At 41.0% G+C, this 19929-nt stretch overlaps 3 protein-coding genes across 5 annotated transcripts; 2 read left to right on the forward strand and 1 right to left on the reverse strand.

Moving 5' to 3' along the window:
• Positions 1 to 1376: 1376 nt before the first annotated feature.
• On the forward strand, positions 1377 to 5132 carry gpr45 (G protein-coupled receptor 45). Of its 3 annotated transcripts, none has more exons than XM_003961793.3 (3): positions 1377 to 1581; positions 2413 to 2639; positions 3037 to 5132. In XM_003961793.3, exon 3 carries the CDS (start codon positions 3139 to 3141, stop codon positions 4294 to 4296), a length of 1158 nt encoding a protein of 385 aa, XP_003961842.1. In that variant the 5' UTR covers positions 1377 to 1581; positions 2413 to 2639; positions 3037 to 3138; the 3' UTR covers positions 4297 to 5132. The 3 variants fall into 3 exon arrangements, with proteins under 3 accessions (XP_003961842.1, XP_029705963.1, XP_011606623.1); XM_029850103.1 differs by having other exon boundaries at positions 2413 to 2621; XM_011608321.2 differs by having other exon boundaries at positions 1377 to 1562.
• Positions 5133 to 7959: 2827 nt separating this feature from the next.
• On the forward strand, positions 7960 to 9938 carry c1h2orf49 (chromosome 1 C2orf49 homolog). The gene is made up of 4 exons (XM_003961792.3): positions 7960 to 8119; positions 8271 to 8434; positions 8550 to 8793; positions 8958 to 9938. The coding sequence occupies exons 1-4, from the start codon at positions 8015 to 8017 to the stop codon at positions 9012 to 9014; spliced, it is 570 nt and encodes a 189-aa protein (XP_003961841.1). The 5' UTR covers positions 7960 to 8014; the 3' UTR covers positions 9015 to 9938.
• A 132-nt stretch (positions 9939 to 10070) lies between these two features.
• On the reverse strand, positions 10071 to 14100 carry fhl2a (four and a half LIM domains 2a). The gene is made up of 6 exons (XM_003961736.3): positions 13970 to 14100; positions 11965 to 12140; positions 11713 to 11887; positions 11074 to 11243; positions 10773 to 10959; positions 10071 to 10658 (listed from the first exon to the last, which is right to left on the reverse strand). Exons 2-6 carry the CDS (start codon positions 12118 to 12120, stop codon positions 10507 to 10509), a joined length of 840 nt encoding a protein of 279 aa, XP_003961785.1. The 5' UTR covers positions 12121 to 12140; positions 13970 to 14100; the 3' UTR covers positions 10071 to 10506.
• Positions 14101 to 19929: the final 5829 nt, after the last annotated feature.

The raw sequence follows: 19929 nt of genomic DNA on the forward strand, positions 1-19929 counted from the left end.
ATCGCACTAGATGCAAGGTGTCTCCTCTGAATATTAATGCAGTGATCTGAAGGTGCAGGCTGATGATGTTACTGTAACCTGAACCCCTAAACCTTCCTCCAACAGAAAATGGCGCACATGTGCTTCTCGTTGCAGCTCTGTGGTCGGCGTTCCCACCTACATGCGCAACTTAAAATACATTTACTCCAACACGGTGTGGCCAGTGTTCGCATGCTAAGGACGTTATTACGCGCTCCAACATAAACCGCTCGTGTAATTGTTCATAATTGCTCTTAAAGCCTCATTTGCTGGTACTCTACATACAGCAGCTATTACGAGGCGATTCCCTCTTGTTTGTATCGAACAGTTTGGCTACAACAGATGGAGATCGGAACCCATTCAAAAAAGTCTTTAACTGCAGTTGTGTTTCAAATCTTAATGTCTAACTACACTGCGCATTGCACTTCGTCAGTCCCCACTGTTTAGTGTTAATTATTTCTGTGTTGCAGAGATTGGTTAACTATTAATATCTAACACTGATTAACACACTATGGCTTACTTAGTGTGAACACTCATGGCACGTACGATGGAGTTGGAAGCATTCGTTTTTATTTTAATGTCGTACATGCATCAAGTGTAAATTCTTTAACTAAAGGCTTTGTGTCCTGGAATATTCTTATTTGATGGTGAACAGTTTCCACTTTCCCATGTTTGCTTTTTGGTGAATGATGGAGCACCACACAAGAAGACATTAAGGCTAACATCTGTGGAATAATGGACAAGGAAATTAATTCTCTCAGTAGCAAGCTTGTTGTGTGGGTGCCACTGGACGTGACGAGCATGCATGTGCCAGACCGGTAGAGTGGAACTGGTTTGATGGGCATGTTCAACACATGGGCACGTTGCCAATTTAGGCAAGCACATTACTTAAAAGAAAATCCCACCACTTGATATGTCAGCATGTGACCATTCTTATACAAGATTTAAATCTCATTGTGGTATATCTAAAAATCCATGTGGCGTTTTACCCACGTGGCCGAAAACACATTTTCATAATTCCTTTTGAAAAATCTGTAACTAAAGTCTGTAATTGAATTCAAATTAATCAAATTAAGATACTTGCAAAGATAGAAACATTAATGTTTAGACTGGACTTTGAACCGTTTTAAGATACAATGCTGCCCTCATGCGGTCTATTTAAGTATTGCGTGACTCTGGATTTCTTTTTTTTTAAGGGTTGATGGAGTCTCACTTTTAAACATATATTGTGTCATTTCTGTGGCATAAATAAGCGTTTATTGATTGATAATTCCTCCAGCCTTTCAAAATATTCTGTTACCCGCGAGATTATGTAAGGTGCTCCGTGCATTTGCTGCACCGCTCCTTTAAATCAGGGACCACCTGCTCCTCTTCTGGCGTCAGCAGCATCCACAGGCGATACGATGGCGATCGATTCGAGAAGAAAACGTTGAGAAGGGAATTTTGTATTTTGGAAACAGCTCGACACACACAAAGAGGAGGGGGAAATAACACATCGCCATCAAACTGACGGGTTTGACGACGACGTCAGCTGTAACCTCAAGGTGGCTCCATTTGTGTGTGGTGAGATTTTGCACCGACTTCTTTGACCAGATAACTACCAGATTGATGGAGAAGGTGTAAGAAATGTCGGCGTATTAAACCGTTTTCTTAAATCACCCGATGGGAGGTAGATATTAGACTATCAATACAGGGAAAATAGACTAATTACGTTTTACTCTACTCGTGTCTTTGTCCAGATGTTATCTAACGAATCCTATAGTAAGGATTTACAACTGAAGGGAATGATTTTTAGGTGTTTGCACCATAATAACTACACTGTCTGTCTTTATTTAAAGAATTAAATGGAAATAATATCAAACAATAACCACAGGAGCCCCCTGGCGGTCACACTAACGACTTACACCCTTGGCACGTCTCTTCGTAATTATTTTAGGATTTTTGTAAAAATGTACTTGGATTTCATTTAATCGTGCTGAATACTACATTCAGTGTACATACAACAATGTATTCAAACATGCTATAAAGAAATAAAGTGAGAACATTTCCTTATCCTGACAGATTTTTTTTGTCACTGAATCAAATTTTAAAATCATCATTGTAGTGTTACAGTATCGATACCAAGATACACATTAAGATATGTTTTGGTATTAGATAAATGTTTGTTCCTCAATAGTAACACCTATTGTGGAACAAGCTATGATGCCGTGTATACTATCTGTTGCAATATGCACTGAAACATGATGGTAATGTTTTAAAAGTCTAATTTTTCAGCTAGCTCAGATCCTGTTAGCAGCTTTAAAGCAACTGTGATCTGTTGGAATGTAATCTAATCTAGTTCCCTCAACATTAACTTTGTGCTTTTGACCCTTGTCTGGACTTCCTGTCCCCCAGTTCCTCATGGAATGTCCCCATCAAGACCCGAATTACAGAATGATCTCCTCGGCCTCTGACCAACCGCAGCAGGGAGTGGAAACCATAGCAACAAACGTGTCCTGTGCGTGTTTACGTGCATGTGAGGATGCTTGACGTCTGTCTAGTCAGTGTCTGAAACCATAATGAGCCTCATCCGAATCGGCCGTGGACAGGCAACGACACCAGGGGTGTGTACAAACACTTGTGTAAGTCAAGTTTAATTCTGATAAACTCTCTCCTGCATGTGTTGATTAGTGGAAGGTGTGAATGTCTGTATATGTCACGCTCCGCTGTTACTCATCAGGCTCGTTCATGCCCGTCGGAGCGGCGCATCTCACATTTCTGTGGGTTAATCCCCTCATAATACCAGCACCACGTGGGTCCATCAGTCTTCCTTGATAACTGTCAGATTTAAAATGAGAGCTGAGTGATTGATGACAGAGCATCGGACGGCAGCCGGTTACCTAATGACCACATTTCCAGCCGCGTCTTCTGAGAGGCGTGAGAGAAATTATTCAGCGCCCTGTTCTGTTGGACTTGGATGTGAGCTCAAATATGGTTTTTTCGTGTTTTATTTACGACATGTTTGTTTCTTTATTGTAGGTATTTTCTTGTCGGGTCAAGTGCTGAAAAACAAAGTCTCCTTGATAATACCAGCCCATCATATACCTTCGTATGGGCCAGTGTTAGCTGACAGTAGCTACTATGGCTTTCTGTAATGAAAGCCTTCTGGAGGAATGTGCCTTCCTGGAGACCGGAGCCGAAGAGGCTGCACAGTTCTTCCCCTCAGAAGTTCCGCCTCCCACCATATCAGTTACTCTCCGTGTGACCCTGGCAGCTATAATGATCTTCATGATCACTATTGGATTCCTCGGCAATGCCATTGTGTGTCTGATTGTTTACCAGAAACCTGCCATGCGTTCGGCTATCAATCTCCTCCTCGCCACGTTGGCCTTCTCAGACATCATGCTGTCTCTCCTCTGCATGCCCTTCACTGCCGTCACAGTGGCCAGTGCTGACTGGAGCTTCGGGAGCGAGTTCTGTCGAGCGTCCATCATGCTTTACTGGCTGTTTGTCCTAGAAGGCGTGTCAATACTCCTCATCATCAGCGTGGACCGCTTCCTCATCATCGTGCAGCGGCAGGACAAGCTGACACCTCACAGGGCGAAGCTCTTGATCGCGGGCTCCTGGGTGCTGAGCCTGTGCGTGTCCCTGCCCTCTGTGGTTGGCTGGAGGAGGGGGTCGGCAAGGATCGGGGGTACCTGGGCACCACAGTGCGTGCTAGGTTACTCAGACTCCGTGGCGGACCGTGGATACACAGTGCTGCTGGCAGTGGCGGTCTTCTTTGTGCCGTTCGCCGTCATGCTCTACTCTTACCTGTGCATTCTCAACACGGTGCGCCGCAACACCATTAGGATCCACAACCACACCAGTGAGCACTCCTGCCTGCCAGCACTCAACCAAGTTAGCAAAATGAGACTGACCGGACTGCAGCGCCCTCCACAGGTCAAGGTTGATATGAGCTTTAAGACTCGGGCCTTCACCACCATCCTCATCCTGTTTGTGGGCTTCTCGGTCTGCTGGCTGCCCCACACCGTGGTCAGTCTCCTGGCCGTGTTCAGCAGGCGCTTCTACTACAGCTCCGTCTTTTACCCGGTCAGCATAGGCGCCCTGTGGCTCAGCTACCTGAAGACGGTCTTTAATCCTGTCATCTACTGCTGGAGGATCAGGAAGTTCCGAGAGGCCTGCCAGGAGTTCATTCCCAAAACCTGCAGACTGTGTCCCAGAGTGGCGGGCCGGGCCCACAGGAGAGTGAGGCCCAGCAACATCTACGTGTGCAGTGAGACGCAGTCGTCTGTGTGAAGCCACCAAGCAGCAGTTACCTGCTCGTTTTCACATTTTGATGCAATTAATGTGCCAAACGCACCATTGTAGATTAAAGAATTTCAGCAAAACTTCACACTTATGTTCAGGTCAAATTTTAGGATAAATACGTTTGTATGCAGGACTCTCAGACTGTTACGACCATGTGATGTAATCCAAAATTGTAATTATTGAATCACTGAATCGGAATTCAATTTGTGATATGCTAGTTTTGTCAGTCATGCAAATAATAATTGTAAAAAAATCATGGTTGTGGTTATGGATGCAGAACTTTTTGCAAATAATGTCTTAGTTTCTGCCATTTGTGTTTTCTACCTGTTTTTTCTGTGATTTTTGTTTTTGCAGATGTGGATTTTATGCTCCGGACATCATTGGTGTAATATTTGACTTAAATGTGTTAACAGTTCCAGGTTTTCAGTGTTAAAAGATTCATCAGTGTTCTTAGAGGAAAAAACCTCGCATATAAAGATTTTCCTCAACTTAAACACATAGTTTATTTACTGAAACATCGTATTTTAAACCATGGGTGTTAACAGTATCCGTATTTTGATCTGTGTATGTTTACCTGACTGTTTTATTGCATTTGAATGAAAAAAACACGCTATGTAATTAAAGAACTTTAACGAGCATTGACAGACCGGTGAACTCAGCTGGAAAACATATTCTTGTCAACAAATAAACTATACAGATAAATAAATAAGCTGCATATGGATGAGATACTCTGTAGCATGTTGTGCTTTAGAATTCATGGAAAACTGAGGCTGACATTATCATGGTAAGCACTTTCAGAATTGCTAATTAAATCCAATCTACCAATACTGAAATGTGGTTTCAGATCATTTTCTGATGTATAAAAAGATAATCAGCAACACTCCAGCAGACTCCAGTCAGAAAAGGAGTCTTGTTCCGTTACGAAGCAGAACAGACAGGGGGCGCTCTTTGCCCATTCCTTAAGCTAGTTTGGCTCTAAATTCTCCATCTCCTTTATAAATTGTGGCGCTCTGTTAGATTTCAGCTTTGAAACTTATCTAGAGGAATAGACGAAAGACTAATGAGAAATGAAAAGTTATCAAGATCAATTCATTCCTGAGATTAAGTTATAGAAAATGGAATTGTCTGGAACACAAAAAATGGAAAAAAAATGTCACCAAAATAAACTGAAATAAAGAAGATATTATATTGCATTGTTTATTGATTATGATCTAATATCAATCACTCAGAAAAAAAGTCCTTAGATGGTTTCTTTTGTATGACAAAATTCTTATCCCAAACATACTGAAAAAAAATGGTTATATTCATTTAACGTGGACAAAATGTGCTGTCAGTTACAGAATTGGATCATGGAGTTTCAGGGTTTTCACAGGAATAAAATATCTCTTATTGCACCATTTCATGAAGACCGCTTTAACTTTTGAATCATCCTTTGAAGTAAAGCTCAGCCTTGTTGGCATATAGAGGCAAATCTATCCATCGATAATTCCTTCCCCTTTACTCGTGTAAACACATGACCAGCAGACCCAGGATTCATAATATGGAACACATGGTTCCTCTACGACAAATTACTGTCCCAAGGTCTCTCCACTGGCCGCTCAATGGCAGCAATTGTTTTACTCCGTTAGCAGAAGCTTCAGGATGTGGTCGAGAAAGATTACAAATGGAAAAATGTGCAGTTGTCTGCGTGTTTTTGTTAATAATGGTTTTATAAATGAGGTTCCTGACGTTCTGGTTAAAGATTTTTTGTTCTTCATTCTAAAAGTGGCACTTATGTAACTGCAGGGTTAACAAGAAAAAATAAGATTAAGATAAGAAAACTAAGTTGACTGTCACTGCACCTGTACAATGAGAGTTTGTCTGGCAAATCGATATAACACCCCCCCCCCCCCCCCCCCGCTTCGTGAAGGGTGATCGAGGCCGCAGCTCTGGGAGAAAAGTTGGTCTTCAGCCCGATTGTGTGCCGTTATCGCTCTGAAAAGGTTGCCTGATGGCGCTGGTTCAACCAGTGATCGGTTGGCGTGATGAGCCTGGAATGATGCTGCTCATTTACAAACAATGTACACAGAATCCACATGACTGACCTACATCTCTCACACCGAAGCCCCTCTATATTTTTCTGTTTCTTATTCTATGATGATTTTCTGCAGCAAGGCTCAAATTAAGACAATTATGCCCCCCCCCCCCCCTTTTTTTTAAAAAAAAGAAAGAACTGAAAGAATCATTCTGGTTCTGACCTATAGCTGCACCTGGATTTGTCTGACATTGTATTCATTATATTCAATAAATACAATTCTGAGCATTTGAAATCAGCTACATTTTACTGATGACAAAAGGGCAATCTTAATTCACTTTTTGGGCAAAACAAATTGCAGACTGTAATAGAAAATTTCAACGTACAGTTGGAAAATATGAGGTAAAATGTTACAGGCCTTATCTTATTTGGGGAATTGACCGAGGTTCCATTTTTAAAGTATAGTTTACATAGTTTCACAGTCCTGAATCACCGTTTTGAGCCGGGCCATTTTTATGTTCATTACATTTTATATTTACCAAAATATAAAAACCATAGTTTGCTTGTGTTTCAGTTAAATTAGACCCATTTTAAAAATTCCCCCTTTAAAAAGGAATTTAATACGGTCACATGACTCACATGTCATCATTTTTCCCCCAAAGATGAGTTCAACACTCAAAACAAACTCTATAACGTGCATCATTTTTTGTGTGTGTTTTCATCAACATTTGCACACTTTTGGCGTTCCTGACCAAAACGATCATCATAAAAAAAGGATTTCAGATTTTCCCTCATTTGTCAGGTGGACATATGCAGACACCCCCGCATGCACACACACAAACACACACCTTAGGCTCACATGAAACCACTACTGCTACACTACAGGGAACCTTTGCCCAGTACAGATCCTGTCAGATGGGCGCATCATCTCACCGGCAGGTGCATCATTGTTTCCATATTACTGAAGTGGTCTCATATCTTACATGGTAAATGATGCCACTTTGAGGCCTTGTTCACAGCAGATCGAGATGCTGTTTTTGAAGCTCTTGATTATATATTTGGTCACCACACAGGTGAAGAGAGAGTACCTGAATTTTAAGATGATAAATTAGAGGTTGAGATGTCAGAGGCTGAAGACCACAGAAAAATGACCAACCTGGAGAGGAATACAGATCTACAGAGAAAGAGGAAGGAAACAACCCAGGCAGACATATGCATACATGGCCCTTTGATATTGACTCATGCAAAGTTATAAATAAATCTACTATAAATTTATAGGGACAGATAAGTGCATTTGGACAATATTTCAGGACACCATGTCACTACAAACATTTCACATTATCACAAGCCAGAAGTTGCCCTTTCATGCTAGGCAAGCCATATAGAGATAAGGGCAACATGTGAAGAAAATGTGAACAAAATGCAGGTTTATATTGAGAATCCTGAAACCAATGGAACCATTCGGTGTTACTTGGCTGCAAGTCTCCAAGGATACAACAGCACATTCTAATTTCTTTACCTCCTTTGCTGCACCTGTATTGTTCTTGTTTTTATTTAATGTATCAAAAAAATAATCTTGAGTGATTCCAAAATCAGTTGTAGTGTTGGGATACTTTTCTTTGTACCCCGCCGGTGTTGAGTTGTTGTGGCGCGCGCGATGCACGTCGGGAAACAGGAAGTCCACACGCAAATATGGCGACTTACAGTGGACAGAATGCAACGGATATTTCTGATGTGGATCTTCTGTTGCACCCCGAGCTGCTGTCTGAAGACTTTATGCAATTAATATTGCGTGAGGTGAGTAAGTCAGCAGAGAAGCAGATAAGTTGGTGTTAATGTGAGGAAAGGCACGGTAAGCACGTCATGCTGTTAGCAAACAAGCTAATGTGTAGCGTCTGATGCCTTGTTGACTTGAATGCGCTACAACAGACCTTTTGTAATGTTTCAGAAAAGCGTCAAAACTAACGGACGTGAAAATCGGGACCATCTCACAGAGATTTATCTTCGGCATGCAATCCCTCTGCCGCAGAGAAGTCTTCCCAACAACCGCTGGGGCAAGAGAGTGAATAAAAAGAGAGAATGTAACACATCGGTCGGCAACAGATTAGACAGGTAAAGACAGTGAAGATGTCCATATTTCATCTTCGCGATGTAACAGGACCTGATAATGTTGGGGGGATTCCAATAACCCTGATTTCTTTCTTTGATTTCCTGTTTTCATTTCCAGTAATGATCACAGCAGGAAAAGACCTTTGATTGTTTTTGATGGTAGTTCTTCTCACTCTGGCCCTGTGAAATTAAAGAAACCGGGGGGAACAAACATGACAACAGGAGTCACAGACAGGTTAAAACCTCCACCTGCTGCAAATCTGTCTAACCCCATCAGGAGGCTGTCTGGAAGCACCACTTCATCTTCCTCACCCACTCAATGTAGCAACAACACTAATCTCAAACGGGAAGCAAGCAGCACGGTAGGAACATTTATTAAGAAATAATGGAATTCTATACGATTTTGGCCTGCAATTCTAATGCTTGTATGGCATTTTTAGTCGCTAATTTACGTACTGAAATATGTCATTTATTTAACCGTGGTTTATTGACATACTTTCTGGTGTTTTGTCCTCAATCTCTCAAGGATGCAACTCAATCTGCAGAAGTGAAGAAAAAGATCCAGCATGTGACATGGCCCTGACGCTGTGGGGATCTAGAGTGTGAAGGAAAGGCTCGTCTCTACAAACACCCACCAAACGTTGCAGTTGGCCTTTGTGTGTTTTCCACCATCTTGCACCATTTTTACCTGTGTGTCCATGACAAGGTCCATGGTGGAGAGGTGATCAGTGCAGGCTTCCATAATCTCAAGTGTCCTTCAGTCATCAGCAGCTCCATTTTAAAATTGAGATTTTCTACTTGACTAAATAAGCAGTTGGACTTGTGTGTTTTGGTTGGCTTTTTATTTTTATTTTTTTACCAAGTAATCCTCTTGTACTGGGTTTTAAGTGTGAGATAAATGCTTAGTTTGGCTTTTTAAACACTTATGATTAGTTCTTTGATAAAAAATAATTACATTTTGGAAGAAAATAAAAGGTTTCTTAACAATCAAACTGGAATTTTCTAAGCTCCATCAGGACTGTCTGTGTCTAAATTTATGCAGATGGATACATGCCTGATTTATTTTTGAATCCAATCATTTGCATTGAGCAGATTGAGTCAGAGGGATGAGTATATGATTACTGTGAGTCATGTTACAGACTGCCGTGTCTCAGAGGGAATAAAGTGCAACTCCAGGAGGAAAACACATTAACTGTGATGCTGAGCCAAAAGCAGGACGTTCAGTTTCGTGCTGGACTTTTTTCAGTACATACAGCCCAACCTACAGAGTGTGATCGACTAAATAATCTAAGCTTTTGAAAGATTTTGATCACTCTAGAGTGGAGAAGAAAATGTTTTAGATCTTAAATAAACACAAGAATTTTGACATTATGACAAATTTGTCTTTTTGAAGCATATTTATTTAGATTTTTTTTAAATGTTTTTACAGTTTCTTGTTCATGCACAATTAACTGTGTTTCTAAAGTCACTTTCAATGGTAATGTATTTTAAATAAATGGTCTAAAAATAAATTGCTTGCTTCTATTATGTAGAAAAGTGAGAAGTTAGATTAATTTAATTATTTAATTATTGGGTTAGTTCATTAATATGAACTAAACTAATAATGTATAAATCCTCCCACATATGAAGCTCACATGAAATCTGTAGTAACTGTCTTTGAAACACTTTTTTATTTATAAGTTCATTTCATGCACATGCAATAGACAATTAAAATTGTTGGTAACATCGCATTCATAAAACCTGCACTTACATAAACCTAATCCATGCAGTCATTAGTATATTTGAAAACATACTTGCAGATTAAACTGAAAATGGTTATATGTCTGCAAACAAGTCATTCTTTCATTAGAAAATATCTTAACATTCATGCTAACAGTTAATATACTGGTAATGACTTATTCTCAGAGTAAACAGTTTTTCCTTCTAAATTTCACACTGTTAGTAGCTTGTATGTTGTTGGATACAACAATGTACATTCAGACGGGCCCTAGAATGAAGATGCCGTGTTGGTTAGTTGTTCTTCTCTCTCATAGCATGTTTATTCGATCACTTGTTGGCCAGGACGCTGGGTGAAGTTAGATGTCCTTGCCGCACTCTGGGCACAGGATGTCATCACGTTCAGTCAGAAAGCCGCGGCCGACCAGGGACACGGAGCACTTTTTGCAGTTGAAGCAGTCGTTGTGCCACTGGCGCTCCTCGAAGGAAATATACTTGCTGCCTCCCAGTCCTGAGGAAGGAAAAAAATCAAAATTAGATCAAAAATAATTTAAAAAATGTCTTGACTTACAACTCATTTAATGTTCATGTTTGATGTGGTCAGTGAAAAAGCTAATGTGATTACCACTAATAGGGGTGGTACAGGAAGCGCATTTCTTGGCATAGAGGTTGCAGAAGCAGTTGAGACAATAGGCAAAGTCATCTCTGGAGGTAAACCTCTGGCCAGTCAGCTGGAGCTTGCAGCTGGTGCAGAGGAAGCAGTCCTTGTGCCACGGCTGGTCGTGGTACGTCACCCCTCCGGTGGTGATAGGCTGATAAAAAGCAGTGAAAGTCGAGCATTGAGCCACTTAAATGTGAAATGGCCAAGCAGTGGTTGATGGGAAATGAAGAGGGGTCTGAACAATGTATCAGATGTCCCACAATACCTTCTTGCAGTGCACACACTGCATGGCAAACTGCTTCTCATAGCAGGGCACACAGAAATTGTGGTTGTCCTTTGGGATGAAGCTCTTGGTGCCAATGGGCTGCTGGCATCTCTGGCAGGTGAAACAGGTCTCATGCCAGCTGTTCCCCTTGTGCTCCATCTTCCTGGAGCCTTCAGAGAAACACAGGAAACAACAGAAAAAAACAACAGCACAGGGTTTAACATTTTGTTCTTTGTAAGTAATCAGGAATTTTCCTCGCTAGAAAATATCTTATGTATTGCATACTTATTCAATACACAATTTCTATTCAAACCTTAATATATATAGTAAAATTTAAAAAAAAACTGCATGCGTCAGAAGACTTGCTGTACTATACTGTACTATACTATACTGTACTGTACTGTACTATACTATACTATACTGTACTGTACTGTACTATACTATACTATACTATACTGTACTGTACTGTACTGTACTATACTATACTATACTATACTATACTATACTATACTATACTATACTATACTATACCAAGTACAGCCTATGTGGTCTGTGCTTGCCCTGCTTCTACATGTCTGAGAGCATTTAGACTCATAATGCCTTGTGCCTTTCTTTTCATGCCCCACTCTCTGCTCTTACCTGGCATTATGGTTTTCTTGCACTCGTGGCACTTGGAGGAGTACTCGTTGGAGTAGCATTCGGTACAGAGGAGCTGCTCATCCTTGGTGGAGAAGGGCTTGTCTACCAAAGAGCGCTTGCACTGGAAACACTTGAAACAGTCCTCGTGCCAGTGGCGGTCCTTGTAGGACAGATCCTTCAGGAACAACAGTGGGACACATCAGGACTAGTCGACCTGGACGGTTTCATCACATTCAGTTATGCACAACGTACCCTGGAGTTACAGCCGATGGGCTTTTTGCAGTCCTCACAGGTGTTGGAGTACAGGCTCTCGTAACACTTCACACAGTAGGGATTCTCCTCTCTCAGAACGTACTTTTTCCCAAACAGGGACTCCTTGCAATAGTGGCAATCGTAACGTTCGGTCATTTTGACCCAGATGGAACCTCCTAATGAAGCATGACAAAAAAGAGAGGGCGCACTGTTAAAAAAGTATTGTGTTTCACTTTTTTTGGGAAACAATGATGTCCTTCATGTTACGAGGTTTTTCCATGTGTCGCTCTTCTACTTTCATCTCTCCTGTTCTCGGTGTCAGGACGACAAGTTGCCAGATGAGACAGATATAAATAACCACTATCAGTCCTGCTCGGAGACAGTCAATTCTTGCCCTATTGCATACCAGCGGTCACCCCGCCACTGTACACCGACCCATCCATCAGTTCACATCCAGCTGTCAGCGCCGGAGAAAAGTGTTGCTTGTCATCGCATATGTGTGCATGTGAGTGTGTGTTAGTTTGAACGGCACTCGCAATAATGGTCACTCACAGTCCGCAGCTGTTTGTGGTCAGCATGTTAAGCCCTGTGGTTACTCCAACTCGGTTTAAATACCGAAACCCTGTTGGCCAAGGATCTAGCAGGCTGTATATATTCTTCTCTGAAGGTAGCACAGATTTTTTTTTTTAACCATGTGTGAATCCCTGAAAATTTCCAAAGGTGCTTTTCCAGCATACAAAGGCAGAAAATAATTCCTCCTTCTTTATTTTGTGTTCTTGAAGTGCTCAGTTCCACCTCACCATTGGCAATCCGCTGTGAGGTGAGTTTCTTTTTATGTCAGTCATTTAATCTGACTGTCTTTTTCTCCTTTTGCTCTCGGTAACTTCCAACACCTCCCACATTCCCTCATTGTCTGTTGCTCCCTTCATGACTCACCTAGCTTATATAAGGATTCATCCCACCCCTAAAAATAAAAAAGGATAATGTGAACTGCCAAAATAAAACCTGCAGCTATGTGAAGCAGCTGTTTCTGGGATCTCTTTGATGCAGCCAATCTGGAAGTCTCCTTGTTCACATCTTTTAATGTCAAACTGATCTACAGCCAGCTTTTGTAACCATGTCTGAGCCTGGTAAATACCTGATACCTGCTAAATTACAGAGTATTTTTAACTAGACAGTTTTGGGGAACACTGTTCACTTATTAAAGACTTTTTTCTGAGGCCTTGGAAATACTTTTGGGCATCGATTTTGAATTCTTTCGTACAAAAATTTTTGTAAGCTTCTTTACAAACTAAATCTGTAAATAAGAATAATACAATAAAAGAATAAAAGCTTCATTCAAATCCAAATACCCTCTTAACAGAGTCACATAAAAGTGAGAAAAATGGTATTGATCAAATTTTGACCCAACTCCTTTCACCAGCTGATACATTATTCTCTCACCTCAGGCCTTGGTAGACCCTGAACATGGATTGACCCCTGAAATTCCTTTTGGAGCTTCTGGATGAGGGAGCTGGAGAAAGGATGTTCAGAGTCTCCCGACTAGAAATAAAAACTAAAACCTTATTGCGAGTCTTTTGGATCCATTTACCATTTTTTATCTGAAGTTGCATCACAAAAGAATGCCGAGATTGTTTGCTAAGTAATGAGCGTGCATTGGGTTCTTTTTGGTGTTGATAACCTGATCAGCAAATGGAAAGATGGAAAAGAGCTTTGGCTGATATGAAAATGGACAGAGATAAAAACAAAAACAAAACTGTGTCTCTGCTGCAATTGTGAAGTGTGGAGAGACGAGAAGTGGTTAAAAAGTAGAAGTAATGTGCAGTTGCAGAGAGGGACCATGAGCAGGCAGGTGGGGAGGCAGGTAGGAGAATACAGGAGCACAGCGAGCATCTGTGTCCCAGGACAGTGGAAGATGGATGAAGACCAGTGAGAGGATGAATGGGTGGAAAGATGGAGGGATGAATGGGTGATATCACAGCAGCTGAACAGAGGTTTGTCTTACCTTCCCGTCTGAGGAGTGTGTGTCTGTGCGGAGTCTGGGGCAGACTGAGAGCAGCCTTACGTGCGAGCTGTAGTTACTCCTGATTGCATTACTCCACCCATTAAGGGCTAATTGAAAATGGAGGAGGGGAAACTGGCGGAAAGGGGCTGGAAATCTTTTTAAAGAAGATCTATAAATACAACAGTGCTTCACATAGATAAACCCAAGCCCCCTTTCACTCTCCTGTTCAATCTCCAGCGAGACCGTGTGGCCTTTTACGGTCACTCAGTTGTTCACTCCCTCACCTCCTCACCATCACTTTAACTTTACTTTGTTCCTTTCTTTACTGTTTCACCACAAAAGACAATCAAATTTTCCCCTTTCTTGCTTCTTAATGGCTGTTAGCTTCCCTTAAGAGACATGCACAGTTACCATCATAGCACTCCACACAATCACAAGTGTCACTATTGCATAATTCATGCATGGCGTCCATGCATAATGGAAAGGGTCAAGGGTCAAGTATCAAGCGTTGTCCTATGAGATTTCACCTTATATTTATCTCATCTGTCTCCAGCTCCCTGTATTTCTTCTGACAGGGAAATCCCAACCTTCCAATGTGATGCTATCCTGAAAGAAAACTTTAGCAGCTCTGCAACATTATCCTCTCTTGTTTGCGCTGCAGGTTTTCCTGACCCGGAGGTCCCTGGATACTCTCCACTGACAAAATGCGTCACTAGATTAAGGGCTCTATTTCTAGACGCCCATGAAGAGATAGGTGTGACACAAAGTGTTGTGTCGGTGTATTTGTGTGTGCATATATTTATCTTTCTGTTTCTAGCAGGATAATTTGACAAGTTTCGTAAAGTCAAACCTAAAGTACTAAAAAATGAAAGCTAGACACTTCTTCTGTTGTTCTTCTGTTGTGTTCCGACTGTCTTCAGGTTAAATTTGAGTAGTTAGACGTATGGAAAACACCTAAAGAAGAAACTTTAGTTTGGATTTGTCAGCAACGCTGAAGTCAGATGCCATTTCATTAGAAAGACGGCAATAAATTTGTTGTGACTGAAAAATGCTTTCTTTTTTCCCAGCAATTTCATCTGATCAGCTCTGTCTGAACAACCTTTGCTACCAATTTGGCTGTGAGCCTTTAGTATAACCACGCAACGTCTTTTTCTATTATATAATAACATTTAAACACAGTAACTGACTTAAAGGAAATGGCTTAAAGTTGAATTGAAACACATTACAATAATGCAGAAGTGATGATAAGAATCAATCAGCCAATTTAATACTTTATGGATTGATCAGTTAGAGGGCCAACTGGAACACAGCCCAGGACGGCCACAGGATGTCCTCTGTCCAAGACCCCAACTTTTCTCCCCCACTCTGCTTTCTGGATCCAGGCCTTTAAGTCAGCTGCTGGGGATAAAGGTGCAGCTGTCTGGTCACTGGGAGCTCATGGTGATGGTAAAGCTCCATGTTTATTCTGCTGCAAACGAGGCCATGCCGAAAGGTCAATTTAAACAGACCCCCATCATCACCGGAGGATCATAAATCATTTATACCACAGCAACCAATTGAAATGGAATTTCACCAGACCGTCCAAGATTCAACATGATCCTCCAGAAGAACTTTGCTGCACTGCAAACTGTCAAATAAGTTGAAATGGATCCCAGTAACTGACACTAAAGAATATGCATCGTAATGAAGGTCCCAGATGGGCAATTAGACCTGATGGAGCGAGAGAGAGAATCATCCGAGTCTCCCACTGTGGGAAAATCTTAGCGAGCATGCCGACTATAAAAAACAATGAGAGCCTTAGTTTGATGTTGAAGATTAGAGTATCGTTATAAATTTATTTACCAGTACTTGATGTGTAGTTAATAGTGCTTATGCAGGCAAATTAGATGAGACCTTGATTGATAAAGTAATCAGGTATTAATGTTTATGTGACCTGACTCATTTGCTGCAGCTCTGGTCCTGGAACAAGCCGAGGGTAGGAGGCATGAAAACAAAACCTAATTTATTAACCGTAACCTTGAAGATGTTGGGTTTTCTTCTTGTTTATTTTATTTTTAAGTGTATTTTATATTTACTTACCATTTGGTGATTGACTGCTGCCTTACTGTTAAATACAGCGTGCAGCTGTACGCCATACAATCAGAACAGGATTAGGTAATTCTTTACATATTCTATACCTTAATGTTCAGATGTATATCACTAAGTTGTCCTAGCTCAGAAATGAAGGTTTGTAAAGATCGCATGTTGTCTGTTTTATTTCAGTTCATATTAGTTGCAGACAGTCTTTTTGTTTTTTCTAATAGAAAACAATTACAACTGTATCTCCAGTAATTGAAATCCCTCCTTTCATTTAGATTTTTTTTTAAAAACAGTTCCTGGATCTGCTGGCATGTTCCAAGTCATAAAGTCATTATCATTAGTGTCAATAGGGATTATTGCATGAGAGCTCCGTTAAGGCATTCAAGGTATTTTCCTTTTATTCACAGCTAATTTATGGTCCTTTCTTCCTAACAGCAGGCTTTTTAAATGGGTTCATGTGAGCAATCCTAAGCTTGGTAACTTCGTTTCTTTCCTGTTTCGATTTTGTAGGAGGTCTCTGTGGTCTCATTTGACTTCACTTATGGAGACAACAACTGGCTCCCTCTGTCTCGCTTTATCTCCATAATTTTGTGAAAACAACAGCAGCTGTCATGTGGTGCTGGCAGTGGGCACAAGGCCTTGTGTCCCTGAATACACGTCCAAAAGCTCTGGAGACTGTGGTGACAGCTGGGGACTAATACAGTACAACTGACTCAATAATGCTTTTGTATTATTGAATTTATCATTTAGAAAAGGCTTAACTAAGTTTTGCATTACAAAAAGGTTCCAGGTTAAATGTAAACACGCCCTTTTATTTAGGATTAAAAAAAAACAATAATTCAGTAAAATACCAAAAATATATTTTCACAATGTTATTACTACATTATGAAAATAATTCAATATCTGAAATTTCAAATAAGGATGGATTTCCTCACTAAATTATTTACTTTGAAAAGAATATATATATACATAAAATAAATAAAAACATCTTCCTCTCCCCTCCTGGGCGGTGCCTCCTTCCTTCAGACTCGGGTCGTCTAGCAGAGGCTTTGGAGTCTGAGGGTTCTGCGCAGGATCTGAGCTGTTCCGGGGACAGCGCTCTTCAGAGAGATGGAGATCAGAGATCTCTGGTGTGGTTCCTGGTATCTGTTAGAGCCATCTACTCAGGTTGGGGGTTACTGCCCATATATATATGTGCCCATATATATATATGTGTACACACACACACACACACACACACACACACACACACACACACACACACACACACACACACACACACATACGTACAGAGACAGAGAGACAGAGTTGTAGTAGGTCTTTAAACTTCTGAGTGTTTGGTCCAGAACTGTGGGACATTACAGCTGACAGCTGTGCATGATTCTGGAGACACTGGGTAAGGTAATTCATTGACCTTATTAAGAACAGTGAACCACGAACAGATCCTTGGGGAACTCCAGGGGGTTATTTAACTCCAGATTTGTGGCTCCCTCTTAACAGCAAAGCTGCAAATTGTGGTCCTCACCTGAGCGTCAATGTTCTCTCCCTCATTGTACAACCAAGAGCGGGGATTCACCAGTGTACTGTACGTGTTCCTCTTTAAATAAATTATGTCAGCATGTGTCCAACCTGCACCGTGTCATGTTCTTATTCACCTTTGAATTTATTCATAAGCTGCACTGCTTCCCTGTGCCGTGCTGCCATTACCTGCTATTTATATAACTGATCCTGTTGTTGCCGGTGGATGCCGGCCTGAGGGGTACCGCGACATACCATGAGTCCTCCTGCATGGCAAAGAACAAATGCACACATGTCCATCTATATTAGGTCCCACTTCTGCTGAACAATTAGCAAAAATACGGTAAATATTATATATATACATTTATATAGATAAAAATAGTTTGCTAGAGTAAAAAAACTCACTTAAGCTTCCATTTTGACCACTTTGAATAAAAATTGCAATTATCCTCAGTAACTGATAAATAGATCTTTGCTGTATACTGTGTGGGAATTTAAAAAGCAGAATAGAGAATTGGAGAAGTAAAATGATCCATAGCAAATGTGTTTTTGCTGAGAATAGAGACAGCTCATACTTTGGCCATGACCGGATGGGCCAGACCCCATCCTCCTGCCACACACACAGCAGTTGCACACAGTCATTAGGCGAGGCCAAACCAAGATGCATGTTGGCTGGAAAGTCAAACTCTCATGACTGTTTTCTGGAGGCACGTGAGTGTCAACTGTTCCAGAGCTATCATGGAATCTGCATTACACATGAGGTTCATCAACCATTCAGAGGCTCTTCACACACTGGAATAAACTGGAATAAATCTGGAGATAGTCTGGAGTAACTGATCTTGGGTACCCCACTGTAAGCAGATAGTGGATCTCCAAAGAGACTGACCAAAGATAATTTGGATTACTGCCTCTGCATTCTTGTTCTGAACACCTGAGCCCCCCAGGGCTGTGACTTTGGCCCCCTTCCGTTCCCTTTATGTGAAACATCACCATCAACTGCAGTTTGACAGACAATAGCAAAAGGTCACACGGGAAAGAAATCCAAGGACTCAACGTGGAGCACAAACACCAAGACCAAAGAACGAGACATTTAAACTGATTGGAAATGATATTACACAAAGCTTCTACGAGTGCATTTCATTAAATAATAGTAATAAGCAAGAAAAGATATGTTTTATTTTGGCTCCGGCAAAACAAATAGTTCCATAACTGATGGAACGTTACTTAATGGTTATTAGAACACCTGTACAATGAAGTGGAAATGTCAGTAAAAAGGCCCAATGCTGTCGTACTGTATATCAGCACTGATAGAATTTCTCTTGTACAACCAAATTACTTGTTTGGAACCAGCTGTTAATATAATGCAGAAACTGCAGTGGCTGCACAGACCTGTAAGGAGAATGTAATCCCCACCCCAGTTGGTCATCCCACTGCCCCTGATATATGCCACATGTTGTGGTTGATCGTCCACTGAAACAACAGCTCTTTAAGGCTTAGTAGACTCCGTTGGGTTTACTTTTATTATTGTTTTTATAAAGCAGATCAAGAAGCTGTAGAATTAGCAAACATAGAACGGAAGCCCCCGACTTACTGCATCCATCATCATTAACTGTCAGGTGAACTTATAGTCAGGGGTCTTTATTCCAAATCAATGTCTTATTTATCGGTGTTGTAACTGTAGCTCCTCTTGCGTGTAGGGGGCTCTCAGCAGTCACTCAGTGGGAGGATTTCTGTGGGCTGGCATGAATACTAAATGGACGTGAAATTTAAGATTTGCTAATTAGAGTGGCAGATTAAGTGTTGACGTTTTCAATCGCAATTAATACGCACAGCCCTCCTCACTCTGGATGCCTAACGATGTTATGGTAATTCCTTCTAAAATCTAATAATACTGTTTACAGGTATATGCTGGAGCACATGGGCCCAGAGCGTCTGTCAACATGTGCCTGTCCTTATGTGTGTAATTATTTCCTAATTGCATAGATTTGTAGAGGTAGCGTCAAATGAGGAGGAACAGTTGTAGATTTCTCTTGGGTTAAAGTAAGTTGGTGTGTGCATGCTTGTGATGGGCTGTAGATTTCTCCTGTGAGGAGGTTCTTCCCCCTTGTGGTAACATACGCAACAACAAGAGTTTTATTTTTAAATAACAAGAAGCATTGTATTTTTATGTTAACTACATACCCTATTTGGAGTATTTTATTAGAGAAATAATGAAAAAGAGACAAGTAGAGGCACAAGGACCTTAAATCAAGCATATTAACTTGAATGGCGAGTCAGTAACAAACTACAGTACTGAATATTCAAGGACAGTTTCACCGTTGTGGATGCTCGACTTTACCACCTGGGAGCTGTGATAAGCTGTT

The sequence above is a fragment of the Takifugu rubripes genome, chromosome 1, assembly GCF_901000725.2.
Source record: "Takifugu rubripes chromosome 1, fTakRub1.2, whole genome shotgun sequence".
Lineage (NCBI taxonomy): Eukaryota > Metazoa > Chordata > Actinopteri > Tetraodontiformes > Tetraodontidae > Takifugu > Takifugu rubripes.